General features: G+C 36.5%; 1 protein-coding gene across 14 annotated transcripts in view; it reads right to left on the bottom strand.

The window, feature by feature from the left end:
- The window catches only part of KMT2C (lysine methyltransferase 2C), a 198,959-nt gene that overhangs the window by 66,400 nt on the left and 111,458 nt on the right, over nucleotides 1–21,101 (bottom strand). For 12 of the 14 annotated variants that reach the window (XM_030444333.1, XM_030444332.1, XM_030444345.1 and 9 more), the window contains 6 exons: nucleotides 19,217–19,330; nucleotides 16,863–17,599; nucleotides 7,946–8,065; nucleotides 5,515–5,631; nucleotides 1,123–1,224; nucleotides 837–941 (listed from right to left, as the gene is read on the bottom strand). In XM_030444333.1, the coding sequence (XP_030300193.1) occupies nucleotides 837–941; nucleotides 1,123–1,224; nucleotides 5,515–5,631; nucleotides 7,946–8,065; nucleotides 16,863–17,599; nucleotides 19,217–19,330 (1,295 nt within the window). The remainder of the gene's footprint in view (nucleotides 1–836; nucleotides 942–1,122; nucleotides 1,225–5,514; nucleotides 5,632–7,945; nucleotides 8,066–16,862; nucleotides 17,600–19,216; nucleotides 19,331–21,101) is intronic. The other 2 variants (XM_030444343.1, XM_030444341.1) reach the window with 1 other exon arrangement.

A 21,101-nucleotide genomic window follows, 5' to 3' on the forward strand; every position in this document is an offset into this window, starting at 1 on the left:
ACACATGGCTGCTGTTTAGCATCTATGTAGTAAAGCCAGGAGTCAGGGCTCTACAGATCCTGTATCTTTCCTAAATTACCTGTGATAACCAGTGCTGAGGTTTTAGTAATCTGAAGCAAACAACTAATTTATTGTAAATAACATATAAATAAACATAATAAAACAGTATATAAACACAAGGCCAAATTATGCTTTCATGAACAAGGTGTATGGCATTTTTGTAAAGTACTTTTAAAGTTTTGTGACATGTTTTTAAAAACCCTACTTTTACACAGATGTACTTCTGTCATGAAGTATGTATAGTGTATATACTGCAGTAAATAGCTTACTATGTGCTTGCTAAGTCATCTCATACCATTCAAATTTAATTTTCACACATTTTCTCCTAGACTAATGAATGCAAAATGTATTAATTAAACACTCCAACTGCTGTCAATTCTGACAGCCAGCAGACAAATTGAATCAACTAAACCTTATGCCCCTACTAAATGAAGATGAAGTATAATTTTTTCTCTTCGTTTTTCATTCTGCTTTTATTTAGGCTTTAAGCTTATATCTCAAACTGTTATTTTAACCAACTACTGGGTAATCAATGCTATTTATAGTTGCAAAATTACAAAAAGGTTAACTTCTCTTGAGGCAATGCATACTACAGAATGACATTTAATTAAAGTCTTTCACAAGTTGCATACAAATAATGGTCACATTAACTGATGAATATCTAACGAGTTAATGACTCCCTTAATTACCACAAAATCAAAGGCAGCATAGTGCTATTAAAGTGTAATATGAAAACAGTGTAATCAAGTAATTTTTTATGTAACAAAAGCACTCACCTTAATACTGACACAGTATGGGTGGTAACACTGACCACATTGAGAACAGGCAAGCAACCTGCCCTCAGCACCTTGGCCAAAACTCCCACACACCACACACATATCCTGAAATGGTAGAAAAGAGCTGATTTTAAGCACATGCCAGGCACTAAATTCTTAAGACACATAACTATAAAATACAACTCCCTTGCTGTATAATTTAACTCCTAACAGGGAGATTAATTGACTTTTTTTGTAATTAAAAGTAAAGAAATATAAATGAAAATATAGTAACTATTATCCTAACCTGATGGAGAGTGAATTTGTCACTGTTAGAGAAGAGGACAACTGTATTATGCATCGAGTTTTCTTCCTCATCCTTGTTGGATGAAATATCCATTGTTGTGACCTATTAAGAAACACACGACACATAAATAGGAAGCACATCACGTTTTCTAAGACATGAGTGAAGATGAAACTTTCTCTTTAAATGTTAATTTTTAATAGTATCAGAGAATATAAGCTTCACAAATATTTATTAATACAGTAGGAACATTGATAAAAGTTACTTTCATCAGAAATGACTATATTAATTCACACTTTCACATCAGTACAAGCATCATCACTATTTCAGCTTTACAGACACATCCTTTTCCTTGCCATTGTTCACCTTTCCACATTCCCCATTGTACTTCAAAATGGAAATGGAAAGAAAGAGTCAGTCTAAGGAAAAAAAAAGCAAACACTAAGCAGAAATTTTAATACTGTTACCAGTCTGCTGTTACTTACATATAAACACTGAAGTTCTCATCAAAAAGTTAATTGCAGTGACATACTTTTGAGTATTAATTCAAATAGCAAGTGCAGACATTTACTTTGTCCCATATTGCCTAAAATGTGGTTTAGCTAATATTCCATGTATTTTAGAGGAACGAAGAAGAGGTCTAAAGTTACAAGAGTTAAGATATTCTCTGTAAGCAATTACTTTATGAGACTTATCGGTCTTTGAGGCTTATCTATCTTGCCCATAAAAACCTATATTGAACCTGAAATAGTTGTTTTGATCTCAATCCATAAGCTCTTACAGTAGGCTGTTGTTCTCCTTTTGATCAAGAGCTTGACCCGCCCTTTATTAATTCAGCATTTACATGTACATGGAACTTCTTGGGAAGAAAACCAAGAAAAAATACTTCAACTGTGTTCTGACTTTCATGCAAATTTAGTTATGCATAATTTGCTACCCATGAATTTATATTTACAGCCTTAACTGTTTACTCTGAACCAGTAGCAGGGATGGAAGTTTGGAAGATAAAAGCGCACAGCTCTGTATAAAAGATCAAATGTATGATAAAGAAGTATAGCTTTGTTTTATCAGCTGTTCTATTTTAAATACAGTTTAAGACTTACATGGCAAGTTTTGTTTAAATAATAATCTAAATATTTTACAAATCCAAACATCACTCTAGAGACAAATGTAAATATCATTACAACAGCAATAGGAATCTTGCTGATACATTGTTGCTGAAAATCAGCATTTGCTGAAAAACAGCTAAAAAGGGGATATATGGTTAATGTGTTTTAATTACTGTATGGTTGAAAGCACTGCAGGTGTAACTAATTAACTAACAAAAAAAACACAAGAAACATCTCGTTATGTTCAAGGGGAGTTTTTCCCTTGCATGTATGTCCATGAAGTTCTCTGCATTGCTTGAACATACAGAAAATAAATTGAAGCACTGAATCACTGCAGGTCTGGTGTTTGCTTAATGCCAGTGATGACCCAGCTTCTTCCCCATCCCCAATATGTACCAAGATACTTTCAAATTTCTGTAGTTGTCCACTGGTCATGATCCCATGCTGAGTTTGTGCAAAGGGGTTGAAAACAATCCCATTTCAAACATTTATCTGGCACACCACTGGTCTTGTTTTGCTGCCTTTATCTACTCTTACAAGATGGCCACTCCTCCTCTCTGGAACTCTGAAGCTTCCATTTACTTGATGAGCCAAAGGATGACATTTCTGTAGGAAACTGTGTAGAGTGTTGGCCATTTCATATTTAGAGCAATTTACCTAACTCAGTATCCTCTGTTCAATTACATTTTTAAGAATTTCTTATATAAAATCCAGCTCCCCTGAACATACAAAATACTGCTTTGTAACACCAAACAGTCTGGGTTGGAGGGGACCTTTAAAGCCATCTAATCCATGCTCCTTACCAGTGAGCAGGGACATCTGCAACTAGATCAGATTGCTCAGAGCCCAATCCAACTGGACCTGGAATGTTCCTGGGGATGGGGCATCTATCACCTATCTGGGCAACCTGTTCCAGTTTCACTACTCTCATTGTAAAAAATGTCTTCGTTATATCTAGTAAAAATCTACCCTCTTTTAGTTTAAATCCATTACCCCTTGTTCTGTCAGTAAAGCTCCTACTTAAGTCTGTCCCCATCTTCCTTATAATCCTCCTTTAAAGAACTGCGAGGCTGCAACACTGTCTCTCTGGAGTCTTCACTTCTCCAGGATGAACAATCCCAACTCTCTCAGCCTGCTTCCATAGAAGAGGTGTTCCAGCTCTGATCATTTTTGTGGCCCTCCTCTGGACCTGCTCCAAAAGGTCCCCATCTTTCCTGTGCTGAGGACTAAGTAATTATGTGAAAATGCCTCCAATGCAGCAAGGTAACTGGCTAGTTTGAAGGGAATTCATCCTACATGTTTAAAATTATTCATATGCTCATGAATCTTGAACATCTACAGCTTTCAAAGAGAACAATGATAGAGAACTTTGTTCCTGTCACAGATCATAAATATCAGAGCATTCCAAAAAATTACTATTATGTAGGCAACAAAAAGTGGCACAATGCTGTGTGAACTCAAAAAGATTGCATGCAAGAATACATAAAACATCTCTAAAGAGTCTGATGAAATACTTCAAAAAGACATAAAAATTATTGAGTCTTTTTTGAACCTGAGTATCAGGATGCCTTTCAAAATCTGCAGTTGATTGATAATCAGACTTGACAAGAAATTTTCAAAGAAACCAAGTACATAGCAATAAAAAACTTTTAATTTTCTGCAGATTTCCAACATTTTCGCATACCAAAATCCCTCTTTTTACAAGGAACAGACCATAACTGTATAAGGTTTAAGAGGACTTCCAACATGCAATAGCTTAACTATAATTGCTTAGACACTTCAGTGTTGTAGGAATGGAAGATGGCAAGTGTAACTACCATTTTCTTAAGGGTTTTTGAGGGAAAGCCATGTATGTACTGTCCTACAGAATATCTGACACTTGATGACAACACAGAACTTGTAGCTATATTTTTATACATTATGTTTTGTTAAAGAGTCAAAGAAGCTTATTTATGGCAGATCAGGATCTATCAGAGCTCTCTGAAGGAGTCAGCAAGCCTGTGGACAGGGAAATCTGACTGACATAATTTAGTTACCTGAAGTCTTTTGGCTAAGTCCTTCACCAATGCTCTGTAAAAAAGGTAAACTGACACAGAAATAGAGGAATGGTCCCTATACTGAAATGAAACATAAAATAAAATGAAGAGCAGAAAAAAATATCAATTTTTTATGCGAGAGAATAGCACTAGTGGAAATGTGTTAGGAGTTGTCTGCTAATAGGCCATGGTGTTCAACACACTTGTGTGCAACCTGAAAAATCAAGCAAGGAGCAAAGTGACAGAGCTTGCCAAGAGTATTAAGGTACAGTAATAAAAAAAACCCAAAAGACAACTGTGAAGAACTGCACAAGAACTTCATAAACCTGAATGTTGGGCTATAAAAAGGCAGATGAAAGTCCCAAAGGAAAAGAACAACTGTGACAAAGCAACAAGGATGATAAAAAATACAGAATAGCTTCTATACAAGGAACAACTCAAAATATTGAGATTTTCCAGACTAGCATGGAAAGAGTGGAAGGAAAAGGAGAAGCAATTACGGAGAACTATAGAAATTGAGTGGCATAGGCAGAAGAGGTGAACAGAAAACAACTCTCCACTGCCTCTTCTGTAAGAGCACTAAGAGGCAAGCAATGAAATCTGCAGATAGCAATTTAAAACAACAGGCCAAAGAGTTTCTAGAACTAAGAAGAGGTTAACTGAAAAGTGGTTTCTGAGGTGAGGTGGTTTCTGAAAAGTTTTTTAACTTTTTCACTTTTTTTAAAGTGAGTGGACAAAATCATGCAAGAAAGCTCCAACACAGGCTGCCCAGATACCACCTCCTGTTCATCAAGTCCCCAGGTTACAAACTGTAGAAGTGTCTCCTTCTCTGTATGTTTTCTGTTTCTGCAGTCTTTCTCCAGCACTCAAGTGTTGCAGAAGAGCTCTTCCCTGAGCAGAAGAACCTTTGATCTGATCTGCTACAGCTCCTGTTACATTCATATTGTTCTCCCCTTTTGTGTTGCTCCAGTGAGTGCTGCCTTTACCCAGTGTGTCTTCCACCAGAGGAAATGGAAGGAGTGCTCTGAGGCTCCCAACATTTGTCCCTTTACATGGCAAGAGCAGCACAAAACTGCTTCAGGTCCATTAAGGTACAGTGCTCTTATTCTTCACCATGAACACTTAACAGTAGCCAGGCTTTCTCAAATATCTCTGCTTTTTGGAGCTCTTCGGTTTTGTCCAGCAAATTAACACAAAAATTATAAAATTATTATCAAACTACAACGTAAATTAAAAATAATTGCTCTTACCCCTGGAATGACTACGGTCCCAACTCCATTTTTCAGCTTTGATCTTCCTCTGCCACCTCTTCCTGAGAGACCTGCACCACGTGGCCTCCTCTTCCCCGGGAATCCTGATCCACGGCCCTGTTCAATACAGGATAACAAGTTCAGTGCAAACTGAAGTTCTTTTGTTATGTGGGATTCAAACTTGTTCAGTGCATCTAAGGAAAAATAGAAGGAAAACCCAACTTCACGATTTCAAGGGAATATTCAATATTCAAATATTTAAGGGAATATTTTCAAGGCCATATTCAGTTACTGCATAGCTAATTTTGAAATACCTTTAATTACTCACATGACAAAACATAATCACCTTTATCACCAGTGAGAAAGTAGCCAAACCCAGAAGTGTTTATTTTCTGCTCACAAATAACTGGCAGGACGGATTTTTAAAATTTTATTATCTTTTCCACAGTTGCAAAGTATACAGAATAAATATATCCTTCACTCTGATCCATTTTTCTTGTCTTTTTGCCCAGACAGAGCAGACATTTGTGGGACTTCTGAACAGGGTCTGGACACTTGATTACTTGCAATCATACATTAATTTCTTATGCTATGAATAATCAAGCAAACACTTGACTTTATTAGGGGTCTATCTTGTTTGCAAAACACAACCTCCACCAAACTCTCTTAATTCAGCAGATACATTGAAAGCTTTTAAGATAATTTACACCAATTACACTCAGATCAACACTCCCCATAATCTGATGTTTTTCTTACAAAATAGCCATATAATTTCTCCCTGTATTTTAGATGCATTCACAGAGTTGCAGTGTTGTGTGCTCTGGAGTATTCAGCTACAACTGTGGAAAAGTAAGTACATTATTATAATAATTAATTTATATTAATATTGTGGTTTTTTGTTTTTTTGTTTTTTTTTTTTCCCCAGAGAGAAATAGAACATATTGAGAATGTCAATACTGTTTGTCAGGCACCTTTACAACATGTTCCAGAGTTTCTGATCTCTATAAATGAGAAAAATTATGGCATATTCTCAGATAAGCATTATTTACTGCATTTCAAACTTGGGAATAGTCTCATCCCCTAATACAGCTCCATTCCACACAGTATCTAGATTTGTTGTACGTATCCTAATGTTTGCTGGAAACTACTTTTAATACTAAGACAAAACATTTATTCAGTATAACAATGTTGACAGAATCACAAAGCTCCTTGGGGACAGTGCTGCCAACAGACTGGCAGAGACAGGAGCTCCCTGGATGGAAAGCAGAACTATGGACTCAGTATTACCAAGAGTATTTTTCAAATACAGCTCCTGTTTCAAAGAAGATATAGAAGTTTATGGTCATAATTAAAGGGAGAATCCAAGCATCCCAATGTTAAAATTTTATTAAAGTCTAGTAATGGAAATAGAAAATAGAATAACTTACTTTTACACAACAAGGTAATATAATGCAGTGCTATTTTAGGAAGTGAAAGGAAGGATGCTACTGATGTCTGAAGTACTAATATGTACTAAGGTGAAGCAAAAAATGTCCTTACATTTATATGGAGTTAATACATATGCACACACAGGACATACAAGAGTCTTCTTTTGTCTTTTTAAGATGTAAATTCTTCTGGCATGTTTCTTATTTTTTCTGTTTCAGATCAGGTATCAGTATTGTTATTGTTACACAATTACCAACAGGAATAAGCAAATAAGTGTATCTGTGTTAATGCTGAATATTAGCTGAAAATTAATGCTTGAAGCAGCAAAACGTAAGCTAATGTCAAATTAAAATAAAATTAGCATGAGAGTTAAAATGAGAGGAAAATAAATTATTGGGAAGCTACAACTATTTGTCAGAGTACTTAGATTTTTTTGCCTCTATTTACAAACATTTATTCCACTTAGTCTCTCTTCAGATATTTTTAATGGTAAATATCAAAACAACAAGCTTTGGTCCATCTTTTTTATCAGGTAGGGAAGTTGTTATTTATTCTCCCATAAGCTAAAAATGATGTTGCTTCTAATCCACCCTGCAAGATTTCTCCACAGCAACAAACTCAAGTGACCCTTCCTCAGATCTCTGCTCCTTCCCATGTCTGGCTTACCTCACTGCCACTCTTAAGGACATTTTCCTTCTCAGGTAATTTATTTTGACAGCTATGTAAAAGCCAACCACAAAAAGCAAGGTTCTCAACACATGCAAAAAATTGGTAATACAAGCTATTCTTTGCCACGGAAAATCAGGGCAATGCCATCATACTGCACACTCTGGAAAGCATACATTTTTTTAATGAGAAAGCTCCAGAGTGTAAATAATCCTTAAAGGCCTTAAACAGTAATAGAATAGAAGATTAATTCAGTTGTGAGATAGAGAATTTCATCACTAGTCTCTACAGCAGAAAGATAGCATTGGATACATGAAAATAAATTCAAATTATTTACCACTTTGATGCTCCAAATGGCACTGCCAGGAAGCTGTCTGGATTTAAAAATGTCCCGACCTTCTGAAATGTCTGGGGACCAGGAAGGTGGGCTCACTGTATTATGGGTATTCCAAGCCCCCTAGGATATGGTAGGTGAGAAAATAGATGTATAAAACTTGGCAACATAAAAAAAGAAGAAAGAAAAAAAAAAAAAAAAGAAAAAAAAGCAAGCAACAACAACAACAAAAAGCAAAGCACATGCAGGCATAGGCATTCTATGTTAACTTAAGTAGTCAATTAGTTCACTGAGTGAGAAGAAGGTGGGAAATCTTTAGGTTCCCATTGAAACACACAGTAAGATAAATAGTAACCTCCAAGTGATGGTTAAGTACAACAAAATTAATTTCATAAACAAAGCATAATACAAATCAAAAGCAAGCAATTGTAACAAGTTACATCCCTAAATTTTATTACATCAAATGAAAAAGACAGTAGTTTGTGATGGTAACATCCCTTTTTACCCTTCAAATCACATTTTGAAAGAGCAGATGGCCTTAGTTGACTTTTGAGTCAACTCTAAACTACTGACAATCAAAACAACAAATTGTTTGAGAAGCACATGAAACAAAGGGAATATAAATAATCCATTGGGAAAAAGAAGAAAAGAAAAATAGCCATGGTAATTAATGAAATACATCTTTCCTGAAAGTTTGCCACAAATAAACAATTATAAAACCCCCCTATTAATTTTTTTTCACACCAGTGCTTTCATGTTATGCTGTGATGTAATATTTTACTCTTATTATATATATATATGTTATTATACATCTATATGATGTACCTACAAGCTCTTTTTAACTTAATGATTATTATCTCTATATCGTTGCCATCACGGTGAGATATTGTATAACTGTCACTAGAAATCTGACAAAACAAGAGGAAATTGCTAAGCTGGACAAGAAAAAACCCATTGAAGTTCCTTGTATACATTAAAATCTGTGGAAGACTTCCTCAAATACTGAGTAAAGACTGCAGGTGATAGCCATCAATAACTTAACTTCATTCTAAATTTACAAATTAGAACAGTCAAAGTTTTCCTAATTCTGTGGTGATATAAAGAAACACTGAATACCAAGATGAGAAGTAAAACAGATGAAAAGTATGTTTACCTTCCCAAGAATGGCATTCAGCAGTAGAATCACACAGATGATATGGAATAACGTCCTGTATAATAACAGTCCCAACTGTTCATAGAATCATAGATTTGGCTGGGTTGGAAGGGACCTCAGAGATCATCAAGTCCAACCCTTGATCCACTACTGCTGCAGTTCCCAGCCCATGGCACTCAGTGCCACATCCAGTCTCTTTTGAAATATCTCCAGGGATGGAGAATCCACTGCTTCCCTGATCAGCCCATTCCAATGTCTGATCACCCTCTCTGTAAAGAAATTCTTTCTAATGTCCAACCTAAACCTCCCCTGGCACAACTTGAGACCATGCCCTCTTGTCTTGCTGAGAGTTGCCTGGGAAAAGAGCCCAACTCCCCCCTGGCTCCAACCTCCTTTCAGGGAGTTGTAGAGAGTGATGAGGTCTCCTCTGAGCCTCCTCTTCTCCAGGCTGAACACCCCCAGCTCCCTCAGCCTCTCCTCATAGGGTCTGTGCTCGAGTCCCTTCACCAGCCTGGTTGCCCTCCTTTGGACCTGCTACAGGACCTCAATATCCTTCCTAAACTGGAGGGCCCAGAACTGGACACAGGACTCGAGGTGTGGCCTCACCAGCGCTGAGTACAGTGCATACATTCACATATATGTCAGTGCTCACGTGGACAACCCAAACACCTTGGAACACTGGTCTGTGCAGTGATAAGTATTAAGGAAAACGAGATGGTTTTGCAACACATGGTGTGGGTTTTTTTATGAAACAAAATATTCGCCATCGAGAACCTGGGGGAAATGGCTTCTTTGGAATCAACAGTTCAACAGAACATATATTCATCTCAGAATGCAAAGAGGTTGTTTTGCTAACAACTGCACTGACTGAAAAAAGGGCAACCCTTCAATTGATTGCAGGCCAGAAGGATCATGAGCAAGACCTCCTCAGTCCATGTAAGGCACAGTCGGGTTTGCTGCTGAAGGTATGAGCCAACATCTCCCTTACCCTCAGGCAGATGAGGAAAAGCTAATATGATGCCTTCTGCTGGCAGAGCTGGGTAGGCACTCACCTATGGCTGCTCAGACAGCCCAGTATGCAAACTGCCACAATACATCCAAAAGAACAAGTCTGTCAGTGACTTATAAGCCAAAGTATTCAGAAAAGTTGCTTTTTAAAAAAGGATGCCACAATGTGGACACGGTGCTATTCAGTATAAATCTGCTTTATAGGGGCTCAGCTATGCTTGCATGGAAGAGGAAACATGGACAATTTAGCACTTAAAAAAACCCACACAACAACAAAAACAAACTAACCAACAAGAAAATAAAAATTAAAAAAATCAAGAAAATCCACTATTTAGCAATTCTGTTCATGGAAGGGGATATGTAGAAACACAACCTACAAACTGCTCAGTGGCCAGAACATTACTCCTGCATCTTCAGCCTCCTATCACTGTCCTCCGTCTGCCGAGATGCTCCCAAAAAATACTTCAGGAAATAAAATACAAAATGCCAGCAACTGCTCACCTGTACCTGAATTAAAATGACTGTTCTTGACTGAACAGCTTACAAAGACTTTGCTACTCCAGTCTGTTGACTGAATTCAGTTAGATGATCGTTGTGCAGACAGTTCAGCAGATTAAAAGGATCAACAGCTGCTAACAGGGGAACAGTGTTGACCTTCTGCCCCTGCAAACCCAGAGATGGGTGGGAGTCCCTGGCTGTAAGGGAACAGCATTCATGGTGTTACATCAGCGCAACCCCACCAAGTTAAAAATGAGGGGAAAGCCAGAAAGCAAGCAAACTTCCACAGAAATGGAAGTGTGATACACCTACCCAAATACCTTCCTGGTTGGTGACTCCTCTATAACCTGTCACATCCTACCTGTGCTGAACCACCCTGGGCTCCCTACATGGTCAGCAAAAGAAAATGGGTGTTTGCAGAGGGCAACTCACAGCATGGGATGGAAGGTGTCAGATTAGTCTCACCCTAAGTGCCCCTATTTCTCTCCAGAAACTCTAATGGGAACCTCAAGGTGACCAGAGCAGATCTAACACTGCAGATATCTGTGGCTGGATGAATCCCACTCCTCCCACTGCAAGATGAATCCTGCAGAAATGACAAGGCTGAAGTCTGATTTTGTTACAAGGAGAGCACTGTACTTCATTAAGCACTTTGCTGTTGAAATCTCATGTTCTCACTAAGCACTGTCACACATTAGCAGCTACATCAGCAGGTCCATGGCAATAGGAAATTTGCCTTTAAAACGCTACCCATATTTTTAATATCAAAGAACATTCCATTTTAGCAAGACAAAGTTTTACACTTTCAATGAATTTTAGTTAAAGTTTCTCTGTATTTCTAAGATTCATAATGCACAGTAACTGTTCTTACAATATGGCAACTCAAAGAAAATCTGTAGAGCAACACAAATAAAACCTGTGTATCCTAGAAACAATCTTTACATCAATCTATAATGGAGCCAAAGTTCTGGCTAAGGGTCAAAAATTCAAGCTCTCAAACATGCTGAAAATATCTGATCAACAACTAAACATACCTACTATTATTTGGTACATACACAATTATTTTCCTTGTAAGAAGATACACTCCTCTAGTGATTAAGCATATTCAAAAGATTAAAAAGCTAACAGAACACTAAATCTGAATGTGAAATATTTGGTCTTGCAAAACGAAATGAGTTGTATATGATTCATGAACCATATTGTTAAGAACTAAATTGGAAATTTAATCCCAGTTTTATTGCAGATCGGAAACATTTGAAATCTTGGTCAGATAAACTTAATTAAAAACACACAGTCCCACAATACTACAAACAAATGAACTGCATCAAAGAGATGCATTAATTATGTTTTGGCTTTTAATTAATGCCTATTGCCACAAAAGATGAAGAGAAAGTTCTATTCAGAACATTTACATCAGAACCACGGCAATAATTATGTATTGTGACAGAAACAGGAAGTCCTAACTCTCCATCATATTCTTGAGTCCTTGAAACTGAACAACACAGCTGCAAGTAAATTATAACAAAAGGAAACTCAGTGTCAGCAAGGGTCACTCAATCTCTCTCAATGACCACCGACTGTGTTTAGCTGCCTAACACTTTATGAAATCTGCTGCAATTGCAAATGTACAAACCTGGATTTGCACTTTAATATTTAATCTAATTTTGAGATTGTGAAGAAAATTTTATCTGTTCAAAATATAGCTCCCCTAGTAAAAAAAAAAAGACAACCAAAACCCAAAACCATAAACACCATAACAAAAATTAATCCTTGAAAAAGACCCTTTTTAATCTAATTTTTCAATGTCTACCACTACAACAACATACTTAGTGATACCTCTGTAACTGAAGACAGCAAAAAACCTTTAATACCTGAGAAAGAACATGTAACTGAACCCATCACGGTGCTTTGTGTAGTTCAGTGTCACCAGAGAAATTCTCTTAAAATACCCAGACATTTGTATCAAGGTGTGTAACAGTGATCACAAATATCTTCTTGATGAGAATTGATGGTATTTTCCACAGAATGCATTCTAAAATAATACTTATAGTAAAACAAAAATAGTAGAAGGTTTTTTTCTATTCAATATTATTTTATAGGTCATTCTTAAGTCTTTAACCTACCAGTCTTACAGTCCCAAATATGCTGTAATGCCCTCCATTTTTTCACTTCATATCATGCTTTTCAGTTTTGATATGTAGACTATACCAAACACCCCCTTAATTATTCCTCCATGGGAAAAAAACCCCAGTATTTTCCTTTTGAAGATTTATTTCAACTAGATATACACCAGACTACTACTTCAGAAAAAAAAGAACTATGAATAAGATCAAAGAGAGGTCCTGGCCCCAGCATAAATTTGGAGTTTATAGGCAAGGGTGGAGAGCCTGCAAGTTCCATGGAGAAGACAATGTACAGGCATAACTATGAGGACAGCAGTGTAAAAACTTCATCACACTGGCAGCTACATTTGAGTATCTCTGATTCATTAACAACTAAATACTGGATATATGTAAAAACCAGTTTGGCTCCACTATGGAGAAGGATAAGAGAAAAAGGAAAGAGATAGCCAATGAAATAAAATCCATTGGAAGCCCATGAAATGTTAAGCCTGGCAGATGGAAGATCCTCTCACTGTGCTGGATGAAGATTTAAAGCTTACCTGTAGCTGAAAGTATGGATAATATGCTATCCTAACAAACAACTTCAGCTGATATGCACCTCATTGATAAGAATTCCTATGCCAACACAGAGAAAACACATTATCTGAAGTGGAATGAGATTGCACCAGCCAAAGTAATTCTCATCAGTAAAACTGTCCCTACATATTGATTTACATGTAGTTCCCCCTTAGATTAGAAGATGGATTTCTCCTCGTGCTTCTAACAAAAGCAGTGATGCCTGCAAAATTGCTAAGGGAGGGGAGAGGGCTGGTGATGACAGCAATACTGACAGTGTAGCCCTGGAAGGGAATCATGAAGCCTTTTTAAGGAGAATATTGCCTTTGCTGTTTGTGAGATGGGTTTTATTCCTTTCAAAATACAAGTGATGTAGCATTGTACCCAAAACATCACCAAAGCCAGTTATAAACACAAACTACTAAGATCCAATGGAGGAAATCACTGTGTATTATGCATAATCTAATCATAATTAGATGTTAGAAAGAAATTCTTCACTATGAGGGTGGTGAGACACTGGTACAGGATGCCCAAAGAGGTTGTGGATACCCCATCCCTGGAAGTGTTCCAGGCCAGGTTGGATGGGGCTTGGAGAAGCCTGGTGCAGTGGGAGGTGTCCCAGCCCATGGCAGGGGGTTTGGAACTGGATGATCTTTAAGGTCCCTTCCAACCCAAACCATTTGGTGATTCTATAACTTTCTATTCAATATTGAAACTGAATAATTATTAAAATCTACTTTATTAGTAAATGTATTGATAAATTTGAATTAAGGGATGATTGTTCATCCTACTGCCCAGCACATTACATTAATAAAAAGAAATCCAAATCAGAAACTGCTACTTGTCAAGGATTCTCCTGATTTCAGTGAAGCATGTCTAATTGAGGAGAAATGTATTCAGGATCCAGAAAAATCTTTTTTCCTGTTCTCCTTCTCATGAAGTTCCATAAACACATCACCATGGGTTTATTACAATTTTCTATTCATTTATCTATTTTTAATTTTTAAAGAATCACAGAATCATGGAATGGTTTGGGTTGGAATGGATCTTCAAAGGTCATCTAGGCCAAACCTCCTGAGATGACCAGGGACACCTTCAACTGGAGCAGGTTGCTCAAAGCCCCATTCAACCTGACCTTGACTGTTTCCAGGGATGGTGCATCTACCACCTCTCTAGGCAATCTGTTCCAGTCTTTCACAACTCCTTTTCTAAAATATTTCTTTTAAACAGGAACATCTTGTTAAAAGGAAAGCACTTACCCATAACTTGACATTTCTAAATCTCTTACTCATACTCTACAGACCATTAGTTGACAGTCTCTCAGTAAAGACCCAAAACAGGAATTTTACACAACAAACTTCCAGCACAGGAGATAATTTTTTCACTGTTTAAAGCATGTATATATTTCTGCAAATACAACATATGCTTTACTGCAGAGTGACCTGGAAAAATACAACTGCAGCAAAATAAACAGAGAATTCCTAAACTCAGTAGAAGCAGAAATAAGATCCTGTTAATAAAGCTGCTTTTAGAAAACATTAATTATTTACAATTATTATATACATCAATTTTATCTTTTTTCAAAAGACAGACTATACACAGGTATGAGACTTTTATCTTCATGTCCAGCACAGCAAATGACATCAACAAAAGCAAAAATCCATTGATTAAGAATCTGAAGACGACCCCAAAGGCCAAATCCCTCAATACCAGTTAATCTGAAATTATATTACTGGTTAGAAAAAGTGTAATTTTCTTCACTACTCAGGTATCCACAATGTCTTCATTTCTTTTCAGTCCTTTCTAAAGACAATTTTCCACAAGGTGCTGATCCGTGCTAAAACTAAATAATCAATTGACATTAAGAAAGTATACCAGGACTGAAAACTAAGTATCCATGTGCTTTTCTTATCAGGAAAGTGCTATTAGCTTCACTAAATTTCCAGCTTAATAGGTGTTTATAATGCAAGTCAAAGAGAATTAAAATCCAAAGAAACCTTCACAGACTTCCAATATATTTTTACAAGACAGATCATGAATTCTACAACTTGTCCAATTCTACAAATGGTACTGCCAAGCTGCTAAGTACCTTTTTATTTAAAATAAAATTTGCAAACTGTTGGACAGTTTATATTGATTTATCAAAACAGCTAGGATTTTGTGTTACACCTCACTTAGAAACTGGAATTCAACACAGCTTTATTTTCATTACTCACACCAGATATTAAGTGATTAACATCTATTGTACACAAAATATGCAAATTACTATTTTTACAGCTGATTTTTCTTTGTTTTTTAGATGTGCATCTATTCTGCTATAGGCATTTACTGCTGGGATCAGACTTCATGTTTCCAGTGAGCTCTCGGGTAGTCTAATTTTATTACCAGTTTTTATTACCAATACCATGATGCTGGTTCCCATGCCTAACAGGGGAGAACTGCACACAAAAATAAGTACACCTATAAGTGGAACACAAAAGTAGATAAATAAACTTCCCCAACAGAAAACCTGAATTAATTTTAGATTGCCTAAGGACTCCATGCCTCTTCAATTTGCATCATAAGCAGAGAAAATAAATTTAATTTTTAAGACAGTACAGAGTATTAAGAAAAATTATTTTTATACATGCTTGTGTATGAGAACAAAATAATCCCCAGAGATACTCTAAAATCTTCCAAACTTAATTTCTTATGTTTGTTTCTGTTATTATATACCTTTAATGCTTTCAGAACACTATCCCACACATTTTCTTAAGAACCAAGAACTTTGAACCCTTAGGTAACGTATAACAATGGAAAGAATTGTGCAATACATAAAAGCTTTTTTTAACACTAAGTTCAGAAAAGCATGAAATCATCAACCCAGAACTCCCAAAGATTAAAAAGAAATTGTGATGAGAACATGAGAAATGAAGCCCTCATTTGTCAGAATGACATACTTTTTGTGTAGAATTCTGCAAACATAAAATAAATCCTACTGATTGATGAACTACTCTCCCCACAATGATGAGACTTGAATAAAGAGCAAAATGTTGCAGAAGACTTAAGGATTCTTTTCACTTATTTAATCCAACCATTTTCATCAGACCTTTCTTAAGTGGTGTTTGCAATGGCAATGTAACAAAACCATCAAATTATTTGCAACATCATCAAAAATGTTGATCAAGATAGAACCTGGCAGCATTACAAAAACAAGAGTTGTTACAGTTTTTTCTATAAGGCTGGTTTCAGAAATGATAACACACTTTGAAAGTACTAGCCAAACAAAATGCATATTTGAAATAAAATTCAGAAAGAAGTTAAAAGCCACAGCATTATATACATCTTCATTTGCAGCACATCTATTAAAAATGTAACAAATTTTCTTTCATTTTGCTCTATGAATGAGTTGAAAGTCATTTTCACCAGGGAACTTTTGCTATGTCTGATCTCTCAATTATTTAAAAATTCCTGGAAAAAAATAAACTACACATTCACTTAGAAGAATAAGTGCATACTACATCCTATAAAATAGGTGACATTTTATACTGAAATTTGAATTATATGCTTCATAAATGTATAATGAAAGACTCTTCATGCTTACCTGTCTTGATCTGGGTCTTCCAGGAGAGAACTTGCGTTTGGTGATAGCTGGTTTTCCCATGCCAATTTTTGGAGTGACTGATATGTAGGTTGTTGGGAGAGCACTTCCAGCAGTGGAAGGCAATGCTGGGGGCTGACTGTGCTGTACATCTCGTGCAGAATGCAAGTCTAGTGAAACATCTGGTGAGGAAGACACATTTGTCTTGCTTATATTAATGGATGGGGGAAGTAAGGGGTAAGTCTCAGCTGGTGATTTTATGGGTTTGTCTCCAACTGGTGAACTATTTGCAACACCTTCATTTGCAGAAGTAGTTTCTACTTGTAGAAGAGCTGGTGTTTCTGACTTTTCATGGGTTTCTCCTTGTTCTGCATCGTTTTGCACTTTTATTTCCAGTTTTTCTTCTACAGGGACACAAATATCTCCTTTACCTTCAGTCTCCTGTATTTCTGGCATCCCAGTTATGGTCTCAGATACTGAAGACAGAGACCGAGAGTCTACTGTGGACACTTCTGGTACCTCCACACTACCTTGTGGCAGCTCTATGTCTTCCTCTTGTTTTTCCAACTCCTGCTGTATTACAGCTTGAACACCTTCCATCACTTCCATCATTTTCTCAGTCTGACTGTCAGCAGATGCTGGTGTCTTTTTAGGAGACACTTCCATTTCAGCTGAATTAATTTCAACAGAGACTTCTGCTTCCAGTTCTGTGGTCTTTTCTTCTGGTGATATGCCTGTAACTGAGTACAACCATATTAAAGGCTCAGTGTAAAAAAGTAAAAGTCACACAGGTATACAGGTCAACTGGTAAACTCAGGATACATCAAGCACATCAACTATATATGACTTTACTCAAGTGAATTTAATACACAGCTTAAAATATACTTCATCAGTATCTTTCTTTGTACCTATGTTTATATTAGTCAGTTCATCATTCTTCTTCCCTGGAAATATAGCAGAGTAAATGACAAGAAAGTAACTCTAAGATTGATTAATTTTTGAGGAATCTGAACACACATTTCCAGGTAGGCAGCTAAAAATAGCTTCTCCTCTTTCATTTCTGCATATTTAAGATGTGTGCTAGCATAAATCAATGTATTTTAAGCAACTGTTCCACTACTTCCAAAAAAAAGACAGCAAAGAAGAACAAGACAAGCACAAATAAAAAACATTTCTCCCCTAGCACTCTTCCAGGTTTTAGGAAATCAGCTGAAACTGACAACAGTTGATGCTGTTTTCTAATTTACTAATGTCTCACAGATTTCTTTTTAAAATATTTTTCTAGCCTTCCCTTGAACCAAATCAAACACCTTTAATTCACAACCTTCTTCACCAAAAAGTTCCAGAGTCTTGTATCCCTTCTGTGGAGAACCACATTCCTTGCTCTGAATTTGGTATATCAGAGCCTATTCAGATGAACCCTGATTCTCTTGCAGGCCCCTTATTCTCTGCTACACTCTTCTTTATTTCACACTGCTACAATCTCCTCAGCCACTACAGTTCAAAGCCCAGTATATTAATATAAATGTCTTTCCTGGTAATTTTAAATCATGGCCATTATACCACAGGCTGTGATGTGTAACAGAATGCTGACAGCCAACCCACAGGATTTTTTTTTTTTTGCTTTGGCTTTAAATACAGGTTTCTTGTTTCCCCTTATAGCAACCATTCTCCAATACTGGCTGGAAATGGATAGGATGTACTGCAGAGTTCTTTGCCATTGATATTAGTCAGTAACACATCTAGAGGGCTTGACCCAGAAACCATTCTATTTGTATTATTTTCTTTGGCTGGTATTTCATAAGATATATTTATACTCAGAAAATATTTGATCAACTACTGCAGCACAGACTGTCTGGATGAGTACACTTGTTTATTAAACAAATTATCTTTTATTTACAAAGGGGAAAAAGAAAAGAAATCCTTAACCACAGATACTTGTGGAGTTACAACCACAAAGCACAAAAATTGGAAAGAAGTTTTACAGTGTGCCCCAAAAGGCACCAGGGGAAATTAATCCAATCCAGTTATTTGCAGCTACAAACAAAAAAGACATGATATGTGTGAGTGACTGTATTTGAATTGCAACAAGTAATGGCTTTTACTATAAACCTCCAGAGTACAAAAACATTTAGCTGTATTTCCAGCTTTTGGAGAAATCCAGTCTCACCAAAAAAATAAAACAACTTTCTCCTACACAATTATTAATAGATGGTAGAACTGATGCAGATTGTTTCCTACTGCTTCCCAGGCATTTTTTTCCTCTTACAGTTATAAAGTATAAAAAAATTTACTGAATGGAAGAGGGTTCTGAAGGGTTCTTTACTGTAATTTTCTCAGACAGCAAAACTCCTTACCATCTGTGACACATCCAAGAACTGATGCTTGACCAGGGGCACCACCAGTAATGGGTTGTTCCTGAAATGTTGCATCTTCTCCAACACCTTCCATTTCCATTTCATTTGTACAAGCTTAAGGAGAGGCAAACAAGTTATCAGAATTGGTATGATGTTTACTCTATTATTTTGACATCACTAGTTGCTATTACTGTTTGACCTTTTGGCTAAAGAGAATTATATTTAATGCTATGCTAGGACAAATCAGATAAATGAGAAAGTTAGGGAGATTACACAGCAGTGCTTAAAAATAAAGACCCTTTCTCTCATTAACACTGAAGCTGTTTTATATCTTTCAGGTAGTGAAAAATGTCTGTAAAGCAAACACATACACCTCATTGTGAAAATTTGACTTGCATATTGTCACTGACTTTGCAAATTCCATTCTGCTAAATTCAGCAGAATCTGTAGCATGAAGGTTTCAAATTTTTATACAAATAATACAGCAGCTCATGGCATAGATATGAGGTTTCATCTACCATCAGTGCTTGAGGGGACTGATTTTCAATCTACCTATTCAACAACATGAAAACTAAATATTGCTGCTTTAGACCTAGGATATCTTTATCAGAGAGCTTATATATATCAGAGAGTCTTATTCATCAAATAAAGGAATTTGCATGGAAAGTGAACCACTGAGAGCTTCTTTGACTGACAGTATGGTTATAAAGCACAGAAACAGTAAATATTTTTTTTTCTTTCAGTAAGAGCTTTTTCAGCTAAGGAAACTCATTCAAATGCACGAAATAAAGAGGGAACAGGAAAACCAAAGTGTATAGTGAGCATTAATTCAAAGAGAGCTGATCCCCCATGGATGTTAGCACAAAAAAAAGCTAACCTAATATAGCTTTCTGTTCAGGAAAGTGTCTTTAAAGTTCAAAAAGCCAGGAACTATTACGTGATGCCACTTTTAGTACCTAGAAACAGCTCTCTGCCTCTGTCAGCTTTGAAGTGATATTTTAACTTCAAGTAAATGATCGTTTAGATTGGCTCCAAATCTGATTTTAATGTACAGAAGTGCTCTCCTGGGTATAAAACACTGCATGACTGTACTGATGTAATAGCTCCAGATTACTCCTAGTAGATGAGATGACAGTCCTGTTCTTCCTTGGGGAGAAAAGTATTCTTGTCAATGCTCCTACTAGCTGGAAATCATAACAGAAGCATTACTTAAAACTTGAGCCTTTCAAATAAACCTGTTACTTTTTCTTAAGGGATTTCCATAGAAGCCTGGGAGTTTTTCCAGTGCAAGCTTTTGGATATTACTTGGACATCCTAAGTGTTCTAAATACACTGGCTTGGAGTCCAACAGCCTTTACTAACTTTTCAGTATGGAAGTGATCTTCAGAGGTTGAAGTTGCCACTTTTTCTAACTTGGTGCACGTGTTCACTGACAGAGTTCTGCTGTTTTACATACATTTACCTACTGTCATTGCCCTTCCTCCAGGATCATCTTTTTCACCATTTTACTGCTCATGAAAGGTATGCACTTACATGTACAGGCTGACATCAAAGAGAATGACTTGTTTACACAAACCATCAGTCTGAACACACAAAAATTGAAGAGTTTTGTTGTAGTCTAACACTTCCCCTTTCCAGTCAAAAATTATCAGGATTTTGAAAACACAGACACTTTCTGCAACTGAGATACTCATTTCTTTTAACAAAGGATCAATGCACAATCAGTGCTGTTCAACTATCCAAATGCACATGGTAGTTAAACTCTTAAGATTTTACTTTGCTTCCAAATTCATTCCCAACTTAACTTCTCTTAGGAAATTCATCCTGCATGACAGCACATGCTCTGCAACAGAGCACCTGGGATGAAACACACAAAGGTGTTCAG

Source organism: Calypte anna, chromosome 2, assembly GCF_003957555.1.
Source record: "Calypte anna isolate BGI_N300 chromosome 2, bCalAnn1_v1.p, whole genome shotgun sequence".
Classification (NCBI taxonomy): domain Eukaryota; kingdom Metazoa; phylum Chordata; class Aves; order Apodiformes; family Trochilidae; genus Calypte; species Calypte anna.